Genomic DNA, 27,247 nt, shown 5'->3' with positions numbered 1-27,247 from the left:
ATTAATGACCAAAAAGCTTTTAAAAAAACCTTTAAATATTCCACATCTTTCATACATGTGGTGTTAAACTTTAATGAAACTATTCTCCCTTCAACTTTTGATTAGGGATATAAGCTATTCCTCCAGTTAGCTTTAGCAATTCAGCTATTCAGCATTCCCATGCATGTGCTTCAGGAAATGAATCTTCTAGTTTGTTTTATTAAATTTTTCATTTATATTTTTGCTATTGCCTCTAGGGTACTCCTAGTCACCCTGGAGGAAAACCCAAAATGTTACAGATTTAAAATTTTCTCCTGAAAACACCCTACTCCATCCATAAAAAAAGAATATACATAATAAAAATTCACAGCACTGTTTCCCTTCAGGTTGGGTTTAAAGACATAACTGAAAGGCAAATGCATGTGTAATAAAGAAAACTGACACGATACTAATGCTGGCCATACACTATACGAAAAATCAGCCGAACCCATTTTCGAAAAACAGACATTCGGCCAGGCGAAGAAACGATAGTGCTATCATGTAATGACCGATAAGCCAGTGGACATAAATTAATACATTTTTTGTTTGTTTTTTACATATACCTAGTGCAAACAGTTCAGATGGGAAACACATTAACCTTTCAATTTATCGTTCATTTGGCAAATTTCCAAACGTATCCTTCGTTTTTTTTTTCCAGGTCAAAAATCACTCAACTATTGATCGATTTTGTTCCCATTAACTGGACGAAAAACAAACAAACTGGCCAAATGAGTGAATTTCGGCCGATGTTATGTATAGTGTATGGCCAGCATTAGGCTTGGTTCACACCTATGCAGGTTGCTGTTGATCGCTTTCCGTAGTGCTTTTTGCACAAGTGGTTTCGGGTTTATTTTCCCTGTTTTGTTTTTTTTCCTTTTTGGGCCTATCTGTTGTGCAGATTAACAGGGCACTTTTACCCCCTTCCTGCCCAGGCCAATTTTTAGCCTCAAGTGTCGTCTCATTTTCAATAACAATTGCACGGTCATCCATGGCTGTACCCAAACTAAATTTAAATCATTTTGTTCACACAAATAGAGCTTTCTTTTGGTAGTATTTAAATCACCACTGTTTTTTTTTTTCAGAATATTTTCAGTTATAAAATTTTGCAAATAAATTGTTCATAAATTTAGGCCAAAATTTATTGCTACATTTCTTTAGTGAAAATAACCCAAATCAGTGTAAATTTAGTCTGTAGGAAAGTTCGAGAGTCCACAAACTATGGTATAGATCTGAAAATGTATCAATCCTGATGTGCTGACTGACTCATTTCTTGAGGCCCAAAAATGCCAGGACAATACAAATATCCCCCAAATTACCCCTTTTTGGAAAGTAGACAGTCAAAGGTAATTACTAAAGGCAAAAAAAAGTATAGATGTGAACGTGTCCCATAGGGAAACCATGTTAAAAGGACTGTAGTGCGTTTCTGCAAAAAACACACACAAAAGCGCATAGGTGTGGACCAGGCATTAGTACAATATCCTTTACCCAGATTTCCCCAATGAAGTATGAGAATCAGTGGTGCACCGAAATGGAAAATTCAGGATGCACTTGGCTGAAACTGAAATGGACAACTTTTAAAAATATATTTATATATTTTTATAAATAATTGCATTAGATTTGACTTTTTAATATCATGAATTTAAATAAAATATGAATTTATTTTCGGTCATTACCATCACATTTTCAGCGGCCATCATCAGCGCCTTTTTTCTAGCCCTATTTTTAGCAGCCAATGTATTGGTGCATCCCTAATGAGAATGGGGAAATGCATACTACTATGGGATGTTTCCACAGTACCATATGTGTAGTTTAAATTGCATTTTTATCAACAGGAATCTACTGGGCAAAACAGATCTCAATTCTCTTTAGGAAAAACGGAATTCAGGTAGAATACAAGAATAAAGTAAAATGGATACATACTCTTTCTGTGACTTTGTCAACTTCAATATACATGAAGTTAAGATTTGCGTCAAAGTGCTGGTCCTTAAATACACCTTTCCGAATCATCTGTGAATGTTACATAAAAAAAGGTTGATAAAAACAAACTTAAACTTAGTAAAGAAAGACATTCAAATTTGAGCAACATCAATAATATATAGTTGTTCCACTTGCAAAGAACAACCTATTCTTTTGGGGGCCAAGGTTTTGGGGAGTAGAAATGGCTTAAAATACAACTGCTCCAGCAGACCCTCCTCCCAATCTTATGAACTCAATGGTCTCTGGATACACACACACCTATCTAGAGCACCTATCCAATTGTCAAGCCACAATGGCAAGGTTCGCACATGTGCTCTACATAGAGATAGATAGAAGCCCTATGGGAAAACTTAGATAGACCTATGGACGTCATCCTATGACTAAGCGGCGTGTACAGCCATGCAACACGTCAGGAAGGAGGAGAGCCGTCGGTCATTAAAATCGTTGTTCCATACTACACTATGGGGATTCCACTGTTCTTTCATTGGGTGCCATCCTGGGAGTGATATTGCTGGGACTTGAAAAATCTGCAGCTGGGAGATTGGAACAGCAGGCTGACCTGGAGACGCAGATCTGCAGAGGAATCTGCTGGGCTTGCCTAAGTCAGCAGCATTATAGGCTTAATCTAGCCTTCCCTAAGGTGAGGGGCCTGTATTAACAAACACTGGTGTTCTTTCTGCACAGCTACACTGAGCGATCGTGCGGTGGATTGCAGATAATATTTATTAAAGCACTTTTGCACTTTGGGAACATTCATTTAAGCACTTCAATATTGGACTGTTTTGGAGCACTATGTACTTTGGACCTTTTTGCTGAAGCACTTTTATTTTATTTGTTATTTTCAATTATTCACTGGCATTACCAGATTATCCTATTAGCACGAGGTTGTGCATTGAGACTTATATTCACATCTTGTTATATAATTTTTTTCTGGTGGACGGTTGGTTCCACTCATTATAAGGATTCATTTATCTCACCCTTTTTTTCACTGTATATGGATGTTGATTCACATATTTTTTGGAAGTTTATCATTGATTGATAATTTATTCAATCATTTATTTTGGATCTCATTATTATCACTTATTCATCCCCTTCACCACTGTTATTGATGTTTGGTGGGACTTTAAGGAACAAGGAGTGAAACATTTTCACGGTTCACATCTGGATTTATTTGCTTTTTATATACGGTATTGTGTTGTTAATGGAGCACTATTAAAGCGGGGGTTCACCCTATAAAAAAAAATATATATATTTTTTTCTTCTAGCATAAAATTTGGCATAGTAGCGCGAGCTACAGTATGCCTGTCTTAATTTTTTTATCCCCGTACTCACTGTGTAATCGTACATAGAAGATTCCGACTGCCCACGGGGAATGGACGTTCCAATCCAGACGGAAGGTGATTGACGGCCGGCTCTGGCACGTCACGCTTCTCCGGAAATAGCCGAAATAGGCTTGGCTCTTTACGGCGCCTGCGCATAGTCTGTGCGCAGGCGCCGTGAAGAGCAGAGACCTACTCCGGCTGTCTTCAGGGAGCGTGACGTGCCAGAGCCGGCCGTCAATCACCCTCCCTCTTGAAAGGAACGCCCATTCCCCGCGGGCAGTCGGAATCTTCTATGTACGATTACACAGTGAGTACGGGGATAAAAAAATTAAGACAGGCATACTGTAGCTCGCGCTACTATGCCGAATTTTATGCTAAAAAGTTGTTCTGCAGGGTGAAACACCGCTTTAACTGGCTAGATAATTATTAAGTAGCAAGCGCCATTACATCCCCCCTTTTTTCAATTGTACAAGTAGGCCTGGCAGACTTGTGATAAACCGCCAGGTAATCTAGGCAGTAGTATCTTGCTGGATTGGGGGACAAACAAATATAAGACTGAGAGGGTACTAAGGGCAGGTGGGGCTTTCATATAAAACTGTAAAAAAAAAATCATAATTTTTATTTATATGTCGCCCCTGACAACCTAGGAACCCAAAACAGGAAGTGACCATCCCAAACATAAAAAAAGTGTTAGCTGGAGTAGGGCTTTAATTTGTTACTCACTTATGTAAAGTCCATTTCAAGCTACTAGTTTATCTGAGCCTACCCTCTCCAAACAGTGCTGCTGTCCAAGGGTGACTCAGTCTAGACTATGAGAGCTTTTACCAGCGCCCTCACAGTTCATTGAGAACTAGAAGCCGTCGTTGGCAAAGCCCAATGGTACTTGTAGTTCATTCATTCACAGAAATCTGTGAATGAATGACACAACTATGTGGGCAGACCCCCGCATGGTCACGCGTTTTCAAATTGTGACAGCAGACGTGTGGAGAAGATCCATTGCCTGCTGTCACATGGAGGGGGGATTGGGGGAAGGAGGAAAGGCAGGCGCTGGAACAGGTTACATGTTCCAGCCTAAATAAGGGTAATCAGTCCTATATAGTTATACTTACATTTTCAAAACTGTACAGTTTCATAAGGCTGTTTTCAAGCACAATCTATCTAGGAATATTAAAGATAACACAAAAGTGGCAGCAGTTAAATACATTACATACCTTGTTTGGCATTTTTCCCTTTAGGTCCATGGCTAATTTTATCATATGGTTATTGGTTTTCCCAGGGAATAATATTTTTCCAGTGTAGAGCTCAGACAATGTGCAGCCAACTGACCACATGTCTATTCCATAATCATAAATCTTGCCAATTACTGCAGGGAAAGCAGAATTATTATCCAGAAGCATTTACATCTATAAGTCAATATATTGTATACTAAAAAATGCAAGGCGATTGTTAAACTTGACCTAGAAAACAGAAAATGTATTCCATATGCCACATCTCATTTACAGAATAGTGCAAAAAAGATTTTACTTTTTAAGAAATGTTTACCAAGGGAACATCGGTACTTACTGATTTCAGGAGCTCTGTAAAATCTACTGACAAGATATGGTGTAATGTCATTATCTGCCACATGAGATGCTGATCCAAAGTCACAAAGCTTCAGGATGGTTTTGGATTCATTTACCTTAATATTGATGAGATTAAAAAAACAGAAAGATGTTCAATGTCCTATATTTCAAATATGTACGTTTCTATAATTTTTTTTAAATGCAGAAATTCTTCACAGAAATTCCTTTAAAGCAGATGTGTTTTTTGCCCATGCAGGGCAAACCAACAGGTATGCGTTGATTTCACCCTCCCTAGCAGCATATATGTGCCTTTTCTTTTTCACTACATTTAGGAGCTGGAAAATACCAGTTTCCCTTGGGTGTGAAGAAGCATGCAACAGTTCTGAGGCTTGATGAGTGGCACATCGTTGTCATATTGGAAGAGAAAAGTCATCAGCCCTGTGTCAGCTCTGACCGGAGGCACTTGGAGGTTACACAGGGCTCTCTATCTTTGCTCCTGGCAACTGAAAGGTGATGTAGCTGGAGAGGCAGGAATTAAAGTGAACGTGTTGCTTTTCCCTGTATGGGCAAATAACGCAATATTAGCGAGGCCGATACTAAGCAGTTGCATGAGTACTTGCAAATGCTCCGATACCTAAAACAGAAACCTTTTCCATGTAGTGCAGTTCAAGCCCATACAAAATTAATGAGGTCAAACCGCACTACAAAGAATCGCATGTGATTTGAACAGGAATGCAGGCGAATTCAGGACAGGAATTGCACAGCATTCTTGTTCAAATCACATGCGGGTCCATACAGTGCGATTTGAGCCCATTCATTTTGTATGGGCTCAAATTGCACCGCATTGAAAAAATGGGTATCTGTAATTGGCATCGGCGAATACTGCGAATTGTTAATTGTACTGTAATTGGTATCTGCGAATAAAAAAAATGTATCGGTAACTTATACTCGCTCTGAAAAAGTTGGTATCGGTGCATACCTAATAATATAGATTTAAATAAACAGAAAGAAATTGGATATTTATTACATTTTGTGAACATGCAGTGACTGAGGGTCTTTTAACTGCTTCCCGACCAACGCACGACACTATACGTCGGCAGAATGGCACAGGCAGGCAGAATGACGTATATATACGTCCCCTTTAAGTGGCATTGTGGACGTGCCCTTCGCGAGCCCGACCACAGGTCCCGCGGACTCGATGTTCGCGGGGATATCCGCGATCGTCTCGCGTTGAGGAAGAACGGAGAAATGCTGATGTAAACAAGCATTTCCCCAGTCTTCCTAGTGACAAGGACACTGATCACCACTTCCTGTAATCGGAAGCGGTTATCAGTGTCGTGTCACACACAGTTCATCCCCCCTACAGTTAGAAGTAGAGGTCGACCGATATATCGGTCGGCCGATATATCGGCCGATATTTGGCCGTTTTTAAGAAATCGGCATCGGCCGATTATTGTAAAAAAATCGGCCGATTTTCGGCTGCTGCGCTAAACCCCGCTCCACGAGAAATGAATCCTTCAGCCACGCTGCTGGTAGCCTGCGCGCCGGCCCCTCCCCCCCCTACCTCGACGGGCTGTAGCAGAAAGCAAACTTGTCACAAGCCCGAGCAGCTGCAGTAGTTGCTTGTCTGCGCGAAGAGATCACAAAAGCTTCCTACAGCCCGTCGAGGTAGGGGGGGGCGGGGCCGGCGCGCAGGCTACCAGCAGCGTGGCTGAAGGATTCATTTCTCGTGCTGCTGGAGACTGGGGTAATGTACAGTATTCCTATCATCTCTGATAGGTGCCTCGGCTCTCTAGTGATTGTACTCCAACTCACGTGGGAGCTCACAGGTGTCATCCAATGGACAGTGCTGGAGGGAACAGTGTGTACATGTTAGAGCACACACCTCTCCTGTATACACACTCATTTTATATATATATCCATCCCCACCCACGGCCAGCTCCATCCATCCATCCCCCTTCACAATACATCCCCCACCCACAGCCAGCTCGCTCCATCCATCCATCCCCCTTCACAATACATCCCCCACCCACGGCCAGCTCCATCCATCCATCCCCCTTCACAATACATCCCCCACCCACGGCCAGCTCCATCCATCCCCCTTCACAATACATCCCCCACCCACAGCCAGCTCGCTCCATCCATCCATCCCCCTTCACAATACATCCCCCACCCACGGCCAGCTCCATCCATCCATCCCCCTTCACAATACATCCCCCACCCACAGCCAGCTCCATCCATCCATCACCCTTCACAATATATCCCCCACCCACGGCCAGCTCGCTCCATCCATCCATCCCCCTTCACAATACATCCCCCACCCACGGCCAGCTCCATCCATCCATCCCCCTTCACAATACATCCCCCACCCACAGCCAGCTCGCTCCATCCATCCATCCCCCTTCACAATACATCCCCCACCCACGGCCAGCTCCATCCATCACCCTTCACAATGCATCCCCCACCCACGGCCAGCTCCATCCATCCATCCCCTTTCACAATGCATCCCCCACCCACGGCCAGCTGCATCCATCCATCCCCCTTCACAATACATCCCCCACCCACGGCCAGCTCCATCCATCCATCCCCCTTCACAATGCATCCCCCACCACAATGCATTCCCCACCCACGGCCAGCTTCATCCATCCACCCCCCTCTACAATGCATCCCCCACCCACGGCCAGCTCCATCCATCCCCCTTCACAATACATCCCCCACCCACGGCCAGCTCCATCCATCCACCCCCCTCTCTACAATGCATCCCCCACCCACGGCCAGCTGCATCCATCCACCCCCCTCCCTCCATCCACAGCCAGCACCATCCATCTCTCCCCCTCCACAATGCATCCTCCACCCACGGCCAGCTCCATCCCTCCATCCCCCTCGACAATGCATTCCCCACCCAGGGCCAGCTCCATCCATCCACCCCCTTCCCTCCATCCACAGCCAGCACCATCCATCTCTTCCCCTCCACAACGCATCCCCCCTCCAAGGCCAGCAACATCCAGCCATCCCCCTCCACAATGCATCCCCCAGGCACAGCCAGCACCATCTTTCCTCCTCCACAACGCATCTCCCACCCACGCCCAGCACCATCCATCCTCCTCCACAATGCATCCCAATCCAAAAATCGGCCCAAAATATCGGCCGCAAAAATCGGCCTCATATATCGGCCATCGGCTGCCCCGATTTCTAAATATCGGCATCGGCCAGAGAAAAACCCATATCGGTCGACCTCTAGTTAGAAGCACTCCCTAGTATATACTTGGCCTCCTCAGCGCCACCTAGTGGTTAACTCCTTCGATGCCAGTGTCATTTTCACAGTAATATGTGCATTTTTATAGCACCGATAGCTGTAAAATTGGCAATGGTTCCAAAAACGGGTCAAAAGTGTCCAATGTGTCCGCCATAAAGTCGCAGACACGATAAAAATCGCAGATCGCTGCCATTACTAGTAAAAAAAATTAAATAATAATAAAATGCTATAAAACGATCCCCTATTTTGTAGACGCTTTAACTTTTGCGCAAACCAATCAATATACGCTTATTGCAATTTTTACCAAAAATATGTGGTAATCTTTAAGCAAACAGTGGTCTATTTTCTAAAACCGGTTTTGCCCCACGGTTAGTACCCATGGTTCGACTGGTAGTAGGGGCAAGAGAGGCTTGGAAAAGAGAATTTTTGTGTTTAAGCATCCAAAACTGAGTCAGTCGATTTATAAAGCAGGTATAAACCATTGCAAAAAAACACATTGGCACATTTATTAAACATACAGTGTTGCTTTAAACATGTGCCCTCAAGCTTTGCATTACTTTGAGCATCATCAAAGTGTTTGCAATGAGAAAAGGTGAAACCATATAGCTATGAAAGTGGAAACAAGTTATCGCTGTACTCAAGTTGGGGCGATTTTTCATAACTTCCAGCATAGGACAGCAAAGTCAGGCAGTTTCTAACCTTTTGTCATTCTATCCAGAAAAAAACGTTCCTAGCTTTTTCCACTACAAAATAAAATGTCCCAATTTACGTTCTAAAAAGTTCTTACCAGAATGTTATCAGGTTTGATGTCAGCATGCAGAATATTGCATCTTTTTAGAAGCTTTAGAGCTAAAAATAGTTGCTGACTGTATGACCTCACTGCTTTGATGTGCAGGCCAACGTCTTTACCATATTTCTTCAAAACTTCACGCAGGTTCATACTGAAAAAGAAAAGAAAGTAGTTACTTGCATTGTGAAAAATGCAACAATACGTAGTCAGAGATCTGAAGGTAAACTGTTACCTAAGTGGTTCAAATACAAGACACAAGTGCTGTTTATGGTAAAAGTGTCGGAACAACCGCAAACAATGAAACTTGTCATCTGGGTCTGCATCGTTCAATTTCTTCAAAAACTCCAATTCTTTCAAGCCAGTTTTTTGCCTGTGGATGGATAACAGATTAATACATTAGTAGAAGAAAGCAGCATGTAATATAGTTACATAGTAGGTGAGGTTGAAAAAAGACACAAGTCCAACCTATGTGTGTGATTTTATGTCAGTATTACATTGTATATCCCTGTAGGTTGCGGTCGTTCAGGTGCTTATCTTATCTTTTTTTTAATTATCAATGCTCCCCTCTGTAACCACCGCCTGTGGAAGAGAATTCCACATATTTCCGCTCTTACAGTAAAGAATCCTCTACGCAGATTAAGGTTAAACCGCCCTTCTAATTCTAGTGAATGCCCATGTGTCTTATAAAATTCCCTTTTGCGGAAAAGTTTTATCCCTATTGTGGGGTCACCAGTACGGTATTAGTACATTGAAATCATATCCCCTCTCAAGTGTGTTCCCCAGAGAGAAGAAGTTCAGTGCTCGTAAACTTTCCTCATAACCAAGGTCCTCCAGTGCCTTTATTAGCTTTGTTGCCCTTCTCTGGGCTCTCTCCAGTTCCAGCACATACTTCCTGAGGACTAATATGCCTGGCAATATATATATATATATATATATATATATATATATATATATATATATATATATATATATATATATATATATATATATATATATATATATATATATATATATATATATATATATATATATATATATATATAAAAGTGCATTTGGAAATAAACCACAATATATAAATACTTTGACTTCTACATTTTTACTGAGATCAGGGGGAAAAAAAAAAAAAATATATAGGATAAACTGGCTGACATTCATTAAAAAAGGTAAAAGAATTAGCGTACCTAAACATTGTCGCATGGGGAGAGGGACATGTACAAAGCTATGCAAATTTAGATTTATAAAGATAGTATTTGCACAATTGTGCAGCAGTGGGACACGATTCTGAAGGTGGAGAGAGTTTATGTTTAGTAGGAGTACCGATTTCAAAGTAATTTTCTTTAAAGGGGTTGTAAACCCTTCTGTTTTTTCACCTTAATGCTTCCTATGCAAAACTGGCAGTCTGTTTTACTTACCTGAGCCCTGGAATGTCCCACGACGAGGACACGCAGTCTCTCTGCCCGGGTTCTCGACACTTGATTGGATAGAGCGCAGCCATTGGCTCCTGCTGCTGTCAATCAAATCCAATGACGCGGGCACCTTTGGCCGAGTTCCGCATTTGGTGGCTATGGACGCCAAATGCTGAACACGGGAGCGTGCCCGCAAGGTAACCTTCTCCTAGGGGGGTTATTTGATGCAGGAACAGGATGCAAAAGCGACATAAAACCAAAAAGCCAAATAATTATGGAGTGCAAGAACTACAGATCCCTATCTATAAATCATTTGATTTGTTTCTAAATAAAGCAAATTTGGTTTAAATGTTTATCACCACCCAAATGAAGAAAACTCACATTAGGTCATTGTTTCTGATGATTTTGACGGCGACTTCCTGATTAGCTCTGGCCATATCTCGAGCACGCACAACATTACTGAAAACTCCTTGACCCGTATAGCCATAGACATTATATCGCTTCTCCAATATTTCACCTATGTTTACACCTAGATATGAGGAATAGTTAACAATGATTAGGCATATTGGACATAAAAATCTAAACAAGCTTTTGTCAAAAGTTGGTCAATTTGGTTGTTAATGTTTTATTTGGTTATAAGCCAAAACATTTATACGCAGATTATTAAAAGATTTGCAATTATACTATTAGGCTAGATTCAGGTGTGTGGATCAAGCTTCAAAAGGCAATGAATGGACAAAAGGCGAGGAAATAAGAAGCCTCCTCACCGCCTGTTCCAATCCCATTTTTGCCAACCATGTGAATAGCACTTTGTTGGGGGGGGGGGGGGGGGGGGTCAGGGGTTTGTTGCGCTTCCTTTTTTGCTTGAATGTGTAGCGTTCAACAGGCTTCCAACCGACCGATTGCTTAATGTTGGATAAACTTTGTCATGTTCGAGAAGCATCGCAACAGCAGCATGTAAGCACTCCTGCCTACTGCAGCTAAAGGGGGCAATTGGCAGGAGGCAAAAACTCAATTTAAATTTGCATTTTTGCAGCCCCAAACCGCACATCAAAATGAAGCCTTAGAGCAACATATCTATTATGAACAATGTAACAAAACTAGACTTATGATACAAAACCCCTAATTTTCTCTCAATTTAACATACTGGCATTGAAAACTGGAAATGCTATCTGAGACCCAGCTTCTTTCATTGATAATGGGCAAGATTAACTGTGCATATTGCTAGAGCAATCTGCACAAGCAGCATACCCAGCAGCCTTAAATATAATCAGGAAAACATTTCATCCTCTCTATTTTCATGGTGTCACTCAACTGGGCGTGGAAGCATACAAGTCAGGATGGTATACATGACAAACACATAGAAGGCTTCAGCAAATGTGAATGTTTGCCTAAATATCACAAAAATCCCAGTGTTCCACTTTAATATGGTTAAGTTGGAACACACTAAGTGCCAGTTCACACCAGATGCAGTTCCGTGCGCATTTTGTCTGCACTAAAAATGCATGCAGTGTTTTCCATGTATTCCAATGGCTCTAGTTCACACCATGCAGTCAGTTTCCGGTGCAGAAACTGACCGGAAACTAATTGCATGGTGTGCACTAGAGCCATTGGAATACATGGAAAACACTGTGCATGCATTTTTAGTGCAGAAAAAATGTGCACGGAACTGAACGAAACTGCATCTGGTGTGAACTGCTCCTTAAAGTGTTACTAAACCCAGTAATCTGAAAATAGGTCATCAAACCCCTGACAGTGCCAACAGCCTTTAAATCGTTTTACATTAAAACACTGCCACTATATTCCTTTTTGGATGATATACTACGGTTACGTGAAAAACTGCCGTTTCTCCAGTGCTGAGAGTTCAGGTAAGAGGAGATTTCCACTACAGCCTGTATACATGCCCACATGTGTGATGTCAATATCATGTGACCTGGCTAGCTCCAAGAACAAGTAAATGTTCTCTCCAGCATAAAAGACAACTGAGCATGTGCAGGTCCAGCTACCCAGCCTGTATTAGCTGCCTACCCCCGATAGACACAGCATGAGGGGAGAATATGTGCATACAGTATAAAACAGCCTTTTTACACAATGCAGAGGATTAACCACGCAAGTTCCACAGTGAGTATAACATGCTGTGCTGCATAAATAGACTAATTTTACTGTTGTGGGTTTAGTAACACTTTAAAGCAACAGATCATTGATCATTTCAGCCTATACATATTATATGCCTATACCTATAACACAATTTACGTGAATAGCAATAGTGAGGCAATGCTAAAAATTAACTTACGATAGTAGCCTTCTGCATCTGTCCAATTATCTCTCAAATTGGGATTTTCCTTAAAATCTTTTCCGATTCCAGCAGCTCTAAAACGAGCACTCTGAAAACAAAGCATTAATAAACAAGATGTCAAGACAGCAAAAACAGGTTGCAGAGGACAACTCTACCAGGAAAGCCAGTGATTGCCTAATAAATAATAATAAAATGGGACATAATTGTAATATCCCAACAAGTAACAACACATAGGGGTTGATTTACTAAAGGGAAATCCACTCTGCACTACAAGTGCACTTGTAAGTTCAGTCGCTGTAGATCTGAGGGGAAGCTTTGAAATTAAGGAAATCTCTGCTGATTTTATCATCCAAATCATGTGTAAAAATGCTGTTTTTTTATTTTCCTTGCAGGTCTTAGATCTACAGCGACTGTATTTGTAGTGCAAAGTGAATTTGCCTTTCGTAAATAACCCCCAAAAAGAGTAGACAATTTATAAGACAGAGTATACTAAAAGTATCTGACGGACCATATGTAGTGGCTTTAACTTGCGTTAGTGATGGGATACAGTATAAAAAGAGAATAATTGTGTTGATTGTAGACCTTTCAGTTAAAATAATAACGAACATATGCAACTTATTTAGGTCACAAAAGGTATCCTCCTACATAAACACTTACATCAAAGTATGCAGCAAACATGTCATCAGATTCTGTAAACATGTCAGGAGCAGTTATTTTCTTTTGTTGGCTTCCTATGAAGCAAAAACAATAAATTAGATATTTTCATTACACAAAAATTCTGCTGAAAAATGAGCAAGAGCAACTAATGACAGAAATATGTATATGTCACACCAATTCTCTCTTACCATTATTCTGTTCTGTCAATGTCAAGTTGTGTTTTGCCTTGACAGAAGCTTCAAAGTTATCAACATTTTCTCTCTCATATTCCTTGACATCAGCTGCAACACGCTCAAGAATGTCATCTGGTGAAGCAGAGCGACTGCTAGCACTACTCTGAGGACTGCTTGGCTCAGAGTTCACGGATAAATTGCTGTCTTCATTTAGGTATCTGTATTTCTGGAAGAAAAAACACATATTACAAATTTTAGAACAAAATGCATTCAAATTCACAGCACTGACATGCATTAGATTAGCGTGTGCCTGAATGGTTATAGTTCACCTTTGCCTTTTTGCAAAAAAATAAAAAAATAAAACATGCATTCGGTGAGTAAAACCTTTCCCATGCCCCAGGTGTTTCAGACTGACCTCTACAATTGCCAGCCTTTGCTGTCGCCTTTGTTCAATAAGGGCTTCTTCATCTTCTTCTTCAACATCAAAATCCTCTAGACTGAAAAAAAAAAAGTACCAAAATTAGCATAAAGGGCACTCTGACCAAAAAGTGAAGCAGCGCCCTTAATTAGAACTATAATCTTAGAATGAACAGTACAGGCAATGCATTTAATAATCACATTTGTGTCCTCACTTGGCAAGAGTGTATAATGTAAACTCTGCCTGCATTTATGGAAAAATAAATTGTGACTTGGCTATAAATTCTAAGTCTTGGAGTACAGTTCAGGACACGAGCAACATATTTATAACACCATGGGGGTTATTTACTAAAGGCAAATCAACTTTGCACTGAAAGTGCACTTGGAAATGCAGTCGCTGTAGATCTGAGGGGGATATGCAAGGGAAATAAAAAACAGCATTTTAGCTTGCACATGATTGGATGATAAAATCAGCAGAGCTTCCCCTCATTTAAGATCTTCCCCTCAGATTTACAGCAACTGCACTCAGGAATGGAATTGGGCGAAAGGCACTGCCTCAAAGAAGACTACATTAGGCCTAGAACTCTCATAGGAGTCCTCAGTTGGATCTCTGTTCTTGAGCATGAGTTCTTAAAGAAAGAATTCTCTTTTCTGGAAGAAAGACTTGCATTTGGGATGTGTCCAGACCCAAGTATTTCAGATGAAAAGAAGGTAAACACCCAGCTAAAAGGCTGTAGCAAGTTGAATTGTCCTGACAACTAACCAGGAGAGGAGTCCTGCAGAAGAAGGTCTTGCAGGCAAATTAGCCTTTTTTGGTATCTATAACATTTGTCAGACGATAGCCCGTTACCTGAATACCCCGAGTTCCCATTTACCAAGGTTGCACCGATCTGAATACACTGCTTGTGTAGGCATTAGAGTGAGGTGTTGATTGAAGAATTCAATAATAAACTAGTGAAGCAGATTTTTTTCACAAAGGAGAAGAGGTCCCATCACCTTCAGACACTAGCACAAATCTGAGGATCACAGAGTGGTGTAAGGTTGTAGGGTCCCAGGGGGTTGTTACGCAAAAGCTTGCCAGGGTGGCTGTACAGCCGCTTAAATCACTTTTACATAAAACACATTTGCTGGCTGAAATGATTGATAACAGCATCATAATTGTAGCTGCAACCATGATGTTGGTATAACCCCCTCAATACAACACCATATGTATACAGTACATATGGTGATATTCAAGGGGTTTTAAAGGAAAACAATAAATTGTGTGAATATTACAGCAGACTTTCACCCATTAACCACCTTAAAGGGGTTGTAAAGGAATTTTTATTTTTATCCCCTAAATATCTTCCTTTACCTTAGTGCAGTCCTTCACATACCTCATCCATCCATTTTGCTTTTAAATGTCCTTATTTCTTCTGAGAAATCCTCACTTCCTGTTCTTCTGTCTAACTCCACACAGTAATGCAAGGCTTTCTCCCTGGTGTGCAGAAAGCCTCTTGAGGGGGGGAGGGAGAAAGCAGGAGTGTCAGGACGCCCACTAACACACAGCTCCTTTCTCTATCTGCAAAGTAGAGTGTCCCGACACTCCTGCTCGCCCCCTCCCCCCTTCACACCAGGGAGAAAGCCTTGCATTACTGTGTGTAGTTACAGACAGAAGAACAGGAAGTGAGGATTTCTCAGAAGAAATAAGGACATTTAAAAGCAAAATCGAAGGATGAGGACTGCACTAAGGTAAAGGAAGCTATTTAAAGAGGAGTTCCACCCAAATTTGGAACTTCCTCTTAACCCACTCCTCTCCCCCTTACATGCCACATTTGGCATGTAATTTTTTTGGGGGGGGGAGTGGGGGCTTCAGCACGAGTGGGACTTCCTGTCCCACTTCCTCCTTCCTGTAGGCGACTAAGCTTAGTCGCCTTCAGGAAGTGGCTGCTGTAGGCGATCGCCTAGGACACGTCACAGGTCCTAGGCGATCTCCTGGCCAATTACACGGCGCGGCGCCGGGCCGCTCGCGCATGCGCAGTGGGTGCCCGGCCGTGAAGCCGAAAGCTGTCACGGCCGGGTGCCCACACTGAAGATGAAGACGCCGGCCGGGGAGGGGGGAGAGGAGCGGAGCCCCGGCCGGCGCGTCGCTGGAGCACTGGAGCAGGTAAGTGCCTGTTTATTAAAAGCCAGCAGCTACACTTTTTGTTGCTGCTGACTTTTAATAAACATACAAATGGCTGGAACTCCCCTTTAAGGGGGGAAAAAAATCCTTTACAACCCCTTTAAGGTGGTTAATGGATGAAAGTCTGCTGTAATATTCACACAATTTATTGTGTGAACATTCTAAAATCCTTTAGTAAATCAGTGTCTCTGCCTGTATTACTTTCAGGATAATAATAGAACTTACATGACGTCCCCTCCAGCCATGGCCAACATACTGGACAGTGCTGAAGAGGAACATAAGCCTCTTTTATTTCAAGTTATTTCATTAACCACTTAAGCCCCTGACCAAAATGCAGCTAAAGGACCAGGCCAGGTTTTGCGATTCGGCACTGCGTCGCTTTAACAGACAATTGCGCGGTCGTGCGACGTGGCTTCCAAACAAAATTGACGTCCTTTTTTTCCCACAAATAGAGCTGTCTTTTGGTGGTATTTGATCACCTTTGCGGTTTTTATTTTTTGCGCTATAAACAAAAATAGAGCGACAGTTTTGAAAAAAATGCTATATTTTTTACTTTTTTCTATAATAAATATCCCCCAAAAATATATAAAAAAACATTTTTATTCCTCAGTTTAGGCCGATACGTAATCGTCTACCTATTTTTGGTATAAAAAAAAAAAAAAATCGCAATAAGCGTTTATCGGTTGGTTTCGCTAAATTTATAGCATTTACAAAATAGGGGATAGTTTTATTGCATTTTTATAATTTTTTTTTTTTACTACTAATGGCGGCGATCAGCGATTTTTTTCATGACTGCGACATTATGGCGGACAGTTTGGACAATTCTGACACATTTTTGGGACCATTGTAATTTTCACAGCAAAAGATGCATTTAAATTGCATTGTTTATTGTGAAAATGACAGTTGGGGGGTTATGTTTCACCTAGTGTGTGTTTACAACTGTAGGGGGGTGTGGTTGTAGGTCTGACGTCATCGATTGTGTCTCCCTATAAAAGGGATGACACATTCGATGCAGCCACCACAGTGAAGCACGGGGAAGCTGTGTTTACACACGGCTCTCCCCATTCTTCAGCTCCAGGAGCGATCGCACGGGGGGGGGGGGGGGGGGGGCTAGAAACGAATAGCCACCCCCTCATCTCGGATCGCTCTCGGACGATTACCGACCGCCGCATATACGGGGGGGGGGGGGCTCGATCGGACCTCTGACCCACGTCTAGGCAGGGTTGTACAGGCACATCCATCTGCCTGTACGTGCCATTCTGCCGACGTATATTTACATGCGGAGGTCGTTAAGTGGTTAATTTACTAAAGAGCAGACTGTTCAGTTAGCTCAGCAAATATGCAAATATGGTGAGGTTGTGTTGACTCAGAATACCCAATCACGTGCAATGAATTTTTTTTTATGAATGGCCGAAAAAAAAGTGGACATAGCGTCACTTTTTTTTGCACAGCTCAGGAAACTTTCACTTTGGTAAATGAACAGTCTCTACATCTTTAGAATATTAAACATAAGAGTCTCATCTAGGAAAAAACAAAACTAAGCTCAGGTAGCAAATGGCTTATTTATAAAAAACAGTTCATACTTTTCATCAGATGACTCTTGTTCTATCTTCATTCCCTCAGAAAGGCTTCCTTTAAACTTATCTTCTTTGTCTCTACTCCTGCTTCTCCTTCTGCGATTTCGACCACCACGGGAGCGCGACCTCCTTCTGAGACGTGATCTACTTCTTCTGCCTCTCTCTCTGTAAGACGAGCCAGAATTGGAAGCAAATTTATTCTTAGTTGCAATTTTGGACAGCAATATTTAAGCTGTGAACCTAAAATGCAACAACTGAATAAGATACAATTATTATTGCAACCTGTACACAAGTAATTTTATATTTACACTCTTTACACAGCAGTATGAAATCACCATCGTCTCAAATGCATAGTAATCACCCGCTTCTTTGTTTGGTCCAATCAGGGAACCCTTTGCATTCACCGATAAAAAAAAATAGGATTTTTGTACTCACCGTAAAATCTATTTCTCTGAGTTCATGGACGGACACAGCAGCATCTTGACATTAGGGTATTATCCTCCTTTCTAGAAAATTGACTAGGCAGAAAAACAGCATGTTAAGTGTTAAACACTCCTCACAGTACAGTACCTCCCAGGGAGCGGTTCCCCCGGGTAAATCCCCGACTCTCTGCTCTGCAGCCTCAGTTCGTAAACAAGCAGTACAAACAAAATAGGGGTGGGTGCTGTGTCCGTCCATGAACTCAGAGAAATGGATTTTATGGCGAGTACAAAAATCCTATTTTCTCTTCCGTTTATGGACGGACATAACAGTATCTTGACCTTAGGGACGTCCCCAAGCAGTGTCAAAAAATCGAGTGGGGAAAACACAGCAAACCAACTTCACCCCAAACAAACCAGAGCTCCTCAATGGAGGAACTATAACCTTAAACAGCCACCTGCAAAACCTTGCCGCCGAAGGAGGCATCCGAAGATGCACTCACATCCACCTTGTAAAACTTTGAGAAGGTGTGGACTGAAGACCAAGTCGCTGCCTTACACACCTGAAAAACAGACACCTGATGGCGGAAAGCCCAAGAGGCACCAATTGCCCTGGTCGAATGCGCCGTAACCGAGAAGGGGGGTGCCTGCCCCTTTAGGGCATAGGCCTGAAGCACGACCTGCCTGATCCACCTAGAAATGGTGGCCGACGAGAACGCCCGACCCTTCTTAGGACCAGACACCGACACAAACAGTGAATGACCAAGTAAGGAGCCTTGCAAGACAAGGCCGCTAATTCAGACACCCGTCTGACCGATGTAATTGCCACCAAAAAAAACACCTTCTGGGAAAGAGTCAATAAAGGGATCTCCCTAATGTCCTTGAACGGAGGCTTTTGAAGCACCGAGAGGACTAAATTCAAGTCCCACGGAGGCAGTGGAGGATGCACAGGAGGGGCCACATGCCGAACCCCCTGCACAAACGTATGCACCAGAGAGTACGCCACCAAAGGTCGCTGAAAGAAAACAGCCAAGGCCAAAATCTGCCTCTTAAGCATACTTGAGGCGAGAGCCTGATCCACTCCACACTGTAAAAACAGCAGATTCCGGGACATCACGTATGCACGGGGGGTGAAAATTCATTTCCTCACACAAAGATGTAAGCCTTCCACATACAATGGTAAATCTTCCGGGAAGTAGACTTTGCGCCCGCAGCATGGTAGAGATTACGAAATCCGACAGACCTTGGTCCCTCAGCACCTGGCTTTCAATACCCACGCCGTTAAAGCCAACGACTGTAAAGCAGGATGAAAGATAGGACCCTGCGACAGAAGATCCTCTCGCAGTGGCAGGCGCCACGGAACATCTGCCACCATACGCACCACATCTGCGTACCAGGGACGGCGAGGCCAATCTGGAGCAATTAGGATTGTTGGTATCCCTTCAGCTTCCATTCTGCGTAGTAGACGAGGAAGAAGCTTCAGAGGAGGGAAGGCGTAGATTAGGCGATAGTGACCCCACGGTGCCAACAACGCGTCTGACCCGCCAGCCCACGGGTCTCTTGACCTGGCCACGAACCGTGACACCTTCTGATTGAGTCGGGATGCCAGAAGATCCATGTCTGGAGTGCCCCATTTCAGACACAGACTCTGAAACACATCCTGGTGTAGCGACCATTCTCCTTGGTCTAGCGTTTGGCGACTTGGGTAGTCCGCCTGCCAGTTCTTTACGCCCAGAATGTAATTGGCCGAAAGAGCCTGAACGTTCTGTTCAGCCCACGGAGGATGTGAGCGACATCCGCCGCTGCAGCCGAGCTCCTTGTGCCCCGGCGTTGTCCGACTGAATCCTGACCGGGTGGCCCTGCAGTCTCAGAGACCACTTGGAGAGGAACAACCTGATCGCCCGGAGTTCCAGGACATTGATTGGCAGGCGGGATTCTTCCCAAGTCCAGCGCCCCTGGGCTGACTGAACACCCCAGACTCCCCCCCAGCCAGAGAGATTGGCATCCATCGTGACCACCGTCCAATGGCACGGCAACGACTTCCCGGCCCAAAGCACCGGAGTAGTCAGCCACCACACTAGGGAAGACCTGACCAGACAACTCACCCGGACTTAGTAATCCAGAGACGAAGGGTGCTTGTCCCATTGCGACAGAATTTCTCTCTGTAACACACAAGTGTGAAATTGAGCATACGGAACCGCCTCGAAGGAGGCCACCATGAGACCCAGAACTTGCATGCAAAAGCGAAGCAACGACCACTTTTGGGTCGCCAACCGCCGCACCACAGTTTGCAGTGTCTGTAGTTTCTCCGTGGGAAGAAAAACTCTCGCCTCCGAGGAATCCAGGACCAACCCCAGGTATTCCAGGCACTGAGACGGTACCAACCCCGACTTCTGAACATTTAGCAGCCAACCGAATTCCCGAAGGGTCTGGCAGGTGATAGACACATCCACCTCTAACTCTGAGCTTGAAGAAGCTCACAGAAAATCGTCCTGGTATCCTACAATAGCGATTCCGCGATGCCTCTGCAGGGCCAGAATCGGAGCGAGCACCTTGTTGAAAACCCTTGGCGCCGAAGCCAGGCCAAAAGGGAGGGCCACAAATTGGAAGTGGTCCTCCCCGACCGCAAAGCGCAGAAATCCCTGGTGCTTTGTGCATATGGGGATATCCAAGGACGCGAGGAAGTCCCCTTGATGGAGTGCCGCTACTACAGAGCGAACCGACTCCATCCTGAACTTTTGCACTTTGACAAAACAGTTGAGGGCCTTGAGATCCAGGATTGGACGGACCCCTTCCTTCTTGGGGACTACAAACATATTGGAGTAAAACCCCTGAAATCGTTCCAGTAAAGGAACCTGGCATGATCACCCCCCTGACCAGCAGATCCTGAACAAAGGCGACAGCAAAGGCCGACAATCAGGATTCAATCGGACAACGCCACGGCTGTGGCGTATGTCAATCATCAAGGGGGCACAAGGAGCTCAGCTGCAGCGGCGGAAGTCGCTCACATCCTCCGGTGGGCCGAACAGAACGTTCCGGCTCTTTCGGCCGTTTACATTCCGGGCGTAAAGAACTGGCAGGCGGACTACCTAAGTCGCCAAACGCTAGACCAAGGAGAATGGTCGCTACACCAGGATGTGTTTCAGAGTCTATGTCTGAAATGGGGCACTCCAGTTGCCGATCTTCTGGCATCCCGACTCAATCGGAAGGTGTCACGGTTCGTGGCCAGGTAAAGAGACCAACACTTCAGCCAGCCAAGCGGCGCAACACCACCGCGTAGGCCGAGGCCCTGGAGAGCAAGGGAAGCGTATCCAGGGCTGACTTACAGACAAATTTTAGGCCCTGTACCAACTGGTCGGCCAGCGCCACACAGTCTGGAGGAGCTTGATGCTCCTCCAACTCCTGAAGCAACAACTTTGCCCGTTCAGTAAGTGTGTGACACTAGAGCCCCGGCCTAGACCGGTCTCACCACCGACCCCACCACCGTGAACATGGAGCGGACCACAGCCTCAGCTCTCCTATCTGTGGGGTTCCTGAAAGCGGGAGTCCCCTCCACAGGTAACGTGGTAGCTTTGTTCAGTCTGGACACAGGGGGGTCCACTGACTGAGGAGAGGTCCACTTTTTCAGGAAGTCCTCCTTAAAAGGATAACGGACCGCAAAGCATTTTGGAACAGAAAAAAACATTTGCGCCCGATCCCATTCCTTGTACAAAAGCTTTTCCAGATAAGGAACACAAGGAAACACTTTCGCAGTGCAGGCCGGCTTGTGGAAACCAAAAGGGACCTACATCTCTGATGTCTCCGCCAAATCCTCCATTTTCTGAGTATCCCGCACCGCAGTGATAAGAGCTCCCACTAGCGCCCTATCATGCTCTGACCCTGATGCAGAGTCATCCTCACTGTCTGTGTGGACTAGGCCTGCATCCTCTGACACCTCGGGAACCAGGGCCGGGAGTAGTAGCTGGGCCCGATTCCGTGTCAGAGGTGTCCCCAGAAGAAGGCGGGGGGGGGGGCTCTTTTTACCCCCCCCCTCTGGCCACGTGCCGCTTCAATCCTGGCAACAAACGCCTCTAGGACTGCCTTCATAGCATCCACAGAGGCCGCAGGAGCACTAAGGGTTAACTCCGGCATGTCTGGGAGAGAAGCATCCAGTTTGGACGCCATGCTGACCCACCCTTGGAATGCAAGGCAAGACCCACAGGCCACCCTCCCGGCCGCAGCAGAGAACAGGGGAACCCCCAGAGGACTCACCACCCGACCAGGCCAGTACTGCTGCCGTCTGCCCCAGAGCGCTGCTCCATGCTGTGCCGTCCCTCAGGAAGTGTGCTGGAGCCGTTCGCGCCAATTTTTCAGCAAAAACCCATTCCAAAATGGCCACCGACATGCAAAAAGAGCATGTGGGCTACAAGAAAATGGCCGCCGATCTCCAACAAAGGCAACCGGCGCCGCAAAAATGGCAGCCGCAATCGTAATAAAAAAAACACACACACACACACACACACACACATACATACAGCAGCAACAACACCCGGGCAGGCTCCCCCCCCCCCCCCCGCACACACGGCAGCAAAACAGCACCCCCTAAGCAGACACAGCCCCCAGCCACTGGATGGAGCCCCCCCAGGCGGACTCCCCCACCTCGCGGCCGACCCCGCCACCCAGAACGTGGGGAAAGGAGGGAGAGGAAGGGAGATAGGAAAGCAGGGCGGACCCCCAATCGACCTCCCCAGGATTGCACCAGCCGCACCACCCTGCCAAAGCAAGGGAACTGCTACTTACCCAACCTGCGACCACCGGCTGGAGGCATCCCGGACAGAACCAACGTCCGCGCAGTTACAGCATGGCTGTCGGCCCTAGCACACTGTGACACGGACATAGAGCCCGGTCATATGTGTGCCCTGGAGCATATACCTCACCGGCCACCCCTGGAGCAACGGGGCATGTTGTAGACAGCCCAGAGCGTAGCTAAAGGCCGGCACACGCTTGATGGCCGAACTTGGGGGGACTACAAGAATCGAGAATTCAGCCTGTCACCCAGTCGGCAGTTGATTGTAGATCTCAGGATCCAAAAATGCAGGAAAACAAAAAAGAAAAGCAAGAAAATTGCAAAAAAACACCCAGAGCACATGGGCCCATTCTCCTTTGCTAGGCAGAAAAAAAACTGAGGCTGCAGAGCAGAGAGTGGGGGATGTACCCGGGTGAACCGCCCCCTGGGAGGTACTGTACTGTGTGGAGTGTTTAACGCTTAAAGTGGAGGTTCACCCGGAAATGTAAATTTTTAACATTAGATCAGGGGTGTCAAACTGGCGGCCCTCCAGCTGTTCCGAAACTACAAGTCCCATCATGCCTCTGAGAGTCATGCTTGTAACTGTTAGCCTTGCAATGCCTCATGGGACTTGTAGTTTTGCAACAGCTGGAGGGCCGGCAGTTTGACACCCCTGCATTAGATTCATGCTCATTTTGTCTAGGGGGAATCGGCTATTTTTTTTAAAAAACAAAGCAGTACTTACCGTTTTAGAGAGCGATCTTCTCCGCCACGCTTCCGGGTATGGACTGCGGGACTGGGCGTTCCTATTTGATTGACAGTCTTCCGACAGGCTTCCGACGGTCGCACCTATCGCGTCACGATTTTCCGAAAGTAGCCGACCGTCGATGCGCAGGCGCCGTATAGAGACGCACCGACGTTCGGCTTCTTTCGGCTACTCGTGACGCGATAGATGCGACCGTCGGAAGCCTTTCGGAAGACTGTCAATCAAATAGGAACGCCCAGTCCCGAAGAACTCCCGCTTTAACATACTGTTTTTCTGCCAAGTCAATCTCCTAGAAAGGAGGATAAGATAATACCCTAGCGCCTCTCACTGATAAGCTGGGTGTGTTGCCTGGGGCGTGTTCCAAAGCCGTTGGGAAGCTGACAGTGCGCATCGCCAATAACAGACAATAATAATAATTCCCGGTCCACAGCTGCAGAACTCTCATTGACTCAGTGCCTGTGATTGGCGGCGGTGATTGGCTGCAGCGCTGCGCGCTGTCAGCATCCTAGAGGGCTTGCCTGAGGTCATCCTTGCAGTGAGGGGCATACTAGTATTTCTCAGGGGATAAGATAAGTTTACTAATGAATTCGATATATATAAAAAAAAAAAAATTAACTATATATAGGAATTTAAAGAATTAATAATTTAAAAAAAATAGCTCATCCTTGCCCTGATTGGAGCTTGGGGGCAACAGAAGACATAAGGGCAAATTACAAGTGGGGGCCAGAGAGAACCTGTGCTCATCCTTACCCTAGCTCTGAGATTTGTTGGGAACCAAAGAGGAGATTATATATATATATATTCACCACACACAGCCACAAAGGTAGGAGAATTATTTTTGGGCCGTGTATTAGTGCTCGGACGAACACACTTACACCAAGCTTTAATGGTTCAAAAAATGTCAGGCAAATGGTCGGCCGTCACGCACGTTCACAATCTGGCTCTCTTTCAAAAAAGTTTGGACACCCCTGAGTTATGACAACAGCCATTTGATGTTTGACAGTTTGAGGACACAAGAAAATGTGACCGTTAGCAATACCGGCATTCCAGGAATGTAACCGTGTTTTTTTTTTAAATTGTTAAATCAATAGGTTTAGTTCTACTTTATGGTTTACTGCTATTTCAGGGCTCTGGGCTTGAGCAAAATGGCAACATCCAGCAAGAAGAATCGGGAACAATGCTGGAGGCAATTTACAGCACAGACCAATTTTGGTAGAAAAATGATTACATTTGGAATGCATGTTCCTTGTTAAAGAACATTATTTTTTATCAAATTGCTATGCTTAAAGTTCCATTTTAAGGAAAAAAGGACTGGGCTGGAAGTGGTTAAAGGCCAACTCCTACACAGACAGCACTGATGAAAGCAGTAATACAAGCAAAGCTGCTGCTCACCTTTCCCTAAGGCCCCTTTCACAATGGGGCGGGAGGCGCGGTGGCAGTATACCGTCGGAATTGCTGCGGGATTCAGCCGCTAGCAATGCGGTATTAACCCCTGCTAGCGGCCGATAAAGGGTTAATACCACCCGCAATGTGCCTCTGCAGAGGCGCATTGCGGGCGGTATTACCGCGGTTTCCCATTGTTTTAAATGGGAAGGAGTGGTATACATACCGCTCCTCTCACCGCTCCAAAGATGCTGCTTGCAGGAGATTTTTTTTCCTCTCCTGCCAGCCCATCGCCTCAGTGTGTCCATTTTTTTCAGTGAGATAAATGGACAAACAGGAGATAATTTTGTCTGTTCTTCCCCCTTGCTGTGAATGACAGGTTATTTACATATCTCACGCAGTAGCTTGAAACAGGCATTATTTTCCAATTCCCAGCCCCACTCCATTTCAAAAGTCATGTGGTTACTTTTCTAGATTTTGACAGGATGTTAGTGATCATAGTAGAATTTAGTGTAAGGAATACACAGGAGAAAATGCATGCTGACAAGAAGAGTGTAGAGGTGGGCGGGATGTCTACCGACATCACAACTACACCCACCGAGCTCCAGACAACAGACCCATCCACAGAATCTGCAGTTTTTTAGTTCTTCTAACAGACAGAGGGGAGACGTTTGACAGGTAAGGATACATACAGGAGGCATCTATATCCTTATAGATCAGCACTATGGCAGTAGTTTAGAAAGGGTGAGAGTGGCTTTACATCCACTTTAAGGCTTTGAAGAGAGTTAAAACACTGCAGATATATGTGCCCAGATCATATTTCATGAATCGGGTTTACATCCACTTTACTTTAATCTAATTCTATTGAAAATTATTATACAGACATAAGCTAATTCAAACGTAAACAAATTCATACATAGATAGCTGTCACTTCATCAAACAGATTATAAAACAAATGCACACATCTAAGAAAACATCTGAAAAAAAAGGATCCCCTTTAACAGATATCAGAACCAACTGCTGCCTTTTCAAATGCACAATTAACTTACCTTCTGTGAAGCGGAGATCTGCTCCTTCGACGGGGAGATCTACTACGCCTAATAGGTGACCGTGATCTTCTTCTTAGAGGTGACCTACTTAAACGCCTCCTAGGAGACCACCGAGGAGGGCTAGTTTCTTTTGTTCTATCATGTCTTGCAAGCCCCTCATCTCTGGCTCGTGGTCTAAATAAAAATAACCAATACTTTATGAACAATAAATACATAAAAGTTACCAAAAAAAAAAACTGCAAAAAAATGTTTTTTAAGCACATCTTATTTATACTTTGTGCATAAATAATTCAGGAAAGAGTAAAACAAAAGTTTTTGAGAGAAAATTATGCAAGCTGTCATTGCGAATGTCCTCTTGAGAATGTAAATTGCAACAGAACAAGCATGTAGCAAGGAATATCAAACCTTATTATATGCATATTTGTTGCTTTTGGAAGCCCACATACAGTTGTGCTCATAAGTTTACATACCCTGTCAGAATTTATGATTTCTTGGCTATTTTTCAGAGAATATGAATAACACAAAAACATTTTTTTCACTCATGGTTAGTGTTTGGCTGAAGCCATTTATTTTAAATGAACTGTTTACTCTTTTTAAATCATAATGGCAACAGAAACTACCCAAATGACCCTGATCAAAAGTTTACATACCCTGGTGATTTTGGCCTGATAACATGCACACAAGTTGACACAAAAGGGTTTGAATGGCTATTAAAAGGTAACCATCGTCACCTGTGATCCGTTTGCTTGTAATTTATGTGTGTGTATAAAAGGTCAATGAGTTTCTGGACTCCTGACAGACCCTTGCATCTTTTATCCAGTGCTGCACTAATATATCTGGATTCTAAGTCATGGGGAAAACAAAAGAATTGTCAAAGCAATTGATATAAAAAGATATCCAAGGAATTGAGAATGCCAATCAGCAGTGTTCAAGCTCTAATTAAGAAGTGGAAAATGAAGGGTTCTGTTGAAACCAAACCACGGTCAGGTAGACCAACTACAATTTCAGACACAACTGCCAGGAAAATAGTTCACGATGCAAAGGAAAAACCCAAAAATAACTTCAGGTGAAATACAGGACTCTCTGAAAACATGTGGTGTGGCTGTTTCAAGATGCACAATAAGGAGGCACTTGATGAAAGATGGGCTGCATGGTTGAGTCAGCAGAAGAAAGCCATTACTACACAAATGCCACAAAGTATCCCGCTTACTGATGTGGTGGGGTTCAGTCTGACCAAGATATGACCCAGT

General features: G+C 44.3%; 1 protein-coding gene across 4 annotated transcripts in view; it reads right to left on the bottom strand.

Moving 5' to 3' along the window:
• PRPF4B (pre-mRNA processing factor 4B) overlaps nucleotides 1–27,247 on the bottom strand; it is a 69,887-nt gene that overhangs the window by 11,859 nt on the left and 30,781 nt on the right. For all 4 annotated transcript variants that reach the window (XR_005749469.1, XR_005749470.1, XR_005749471.1 and 1 more), the window contains exons 3-14: nucleotides 25,998–26,171; nucleotides 17,622–17,780; nucleotides 13,873–13,954; nucleotides 13,473–13,683; nucleotides 13,285–13,358; nucleotides 12,625–12,715; nucleotides 10,713–10,860; nucleotides 9,158–9,295; nucleotides 8,923–9,076; nucleotides 4,881–4,995; nucleotides 4,529–4,680; nucleotides 1,939–2,025 (exon numbers count right to left, since the gene is read on the bottom strand). Coding sequence is in view for 1 of the 4 variants with exons in the window: in XM_040353649.1 (XP_040209583.1) it covers nucleotides 1,939–2,025; nucleotides 4,529–4,680; nucleotides 4,881–4,995; nucleotides 8,923–9,076; nucleotides 9,158–9,295; nucleotides 10,713–10,860; nucleotides 12,625–12,715; nucleotides 13,285–13,358; nucleotides 13,473–13,683; nucleotides 13,873–13,954; nucleotides 17,622–17,780; nucleotides 25,998–26,171 (1,585 nt within the window). In the remaining 3 variants the exon portion in view is untranslated. The remainder of the gene's footprint in view (nucleotides 1–1,938; nucleotides 2,026–4,528; nucleotides 4,681–4,880; nucleotides 4,996–8,922; nucleotides 9,077–9,157; nucleotides 9,296–10,712; nucleotides 10,861–12,624; nucleotides 12,716–13,284; nucleotides 13,359–13,472; nucleotides 13,684–13,872; nucleotides 13,955–17,621; nucleotides 17,781–25,997; nucleotides 26,172–27,247) is intronic.

The sequence above is a fragment of the Rana temporaria genome, chromosome 5, assembly GCF_905171775.1.
Source record: "Rana temporaria chromosome 5, aRanTem1.1, whole genome shotgun sequence".
Taxonomy (NCBI): Eukaryota; Metazoa; Chordata; class Amphibia; order Anura; family Ranidae; genus Rana; species Rana temporaria.
This window is presented reverse-complemented; position numbering and strand designations above follow the sequence as displayed.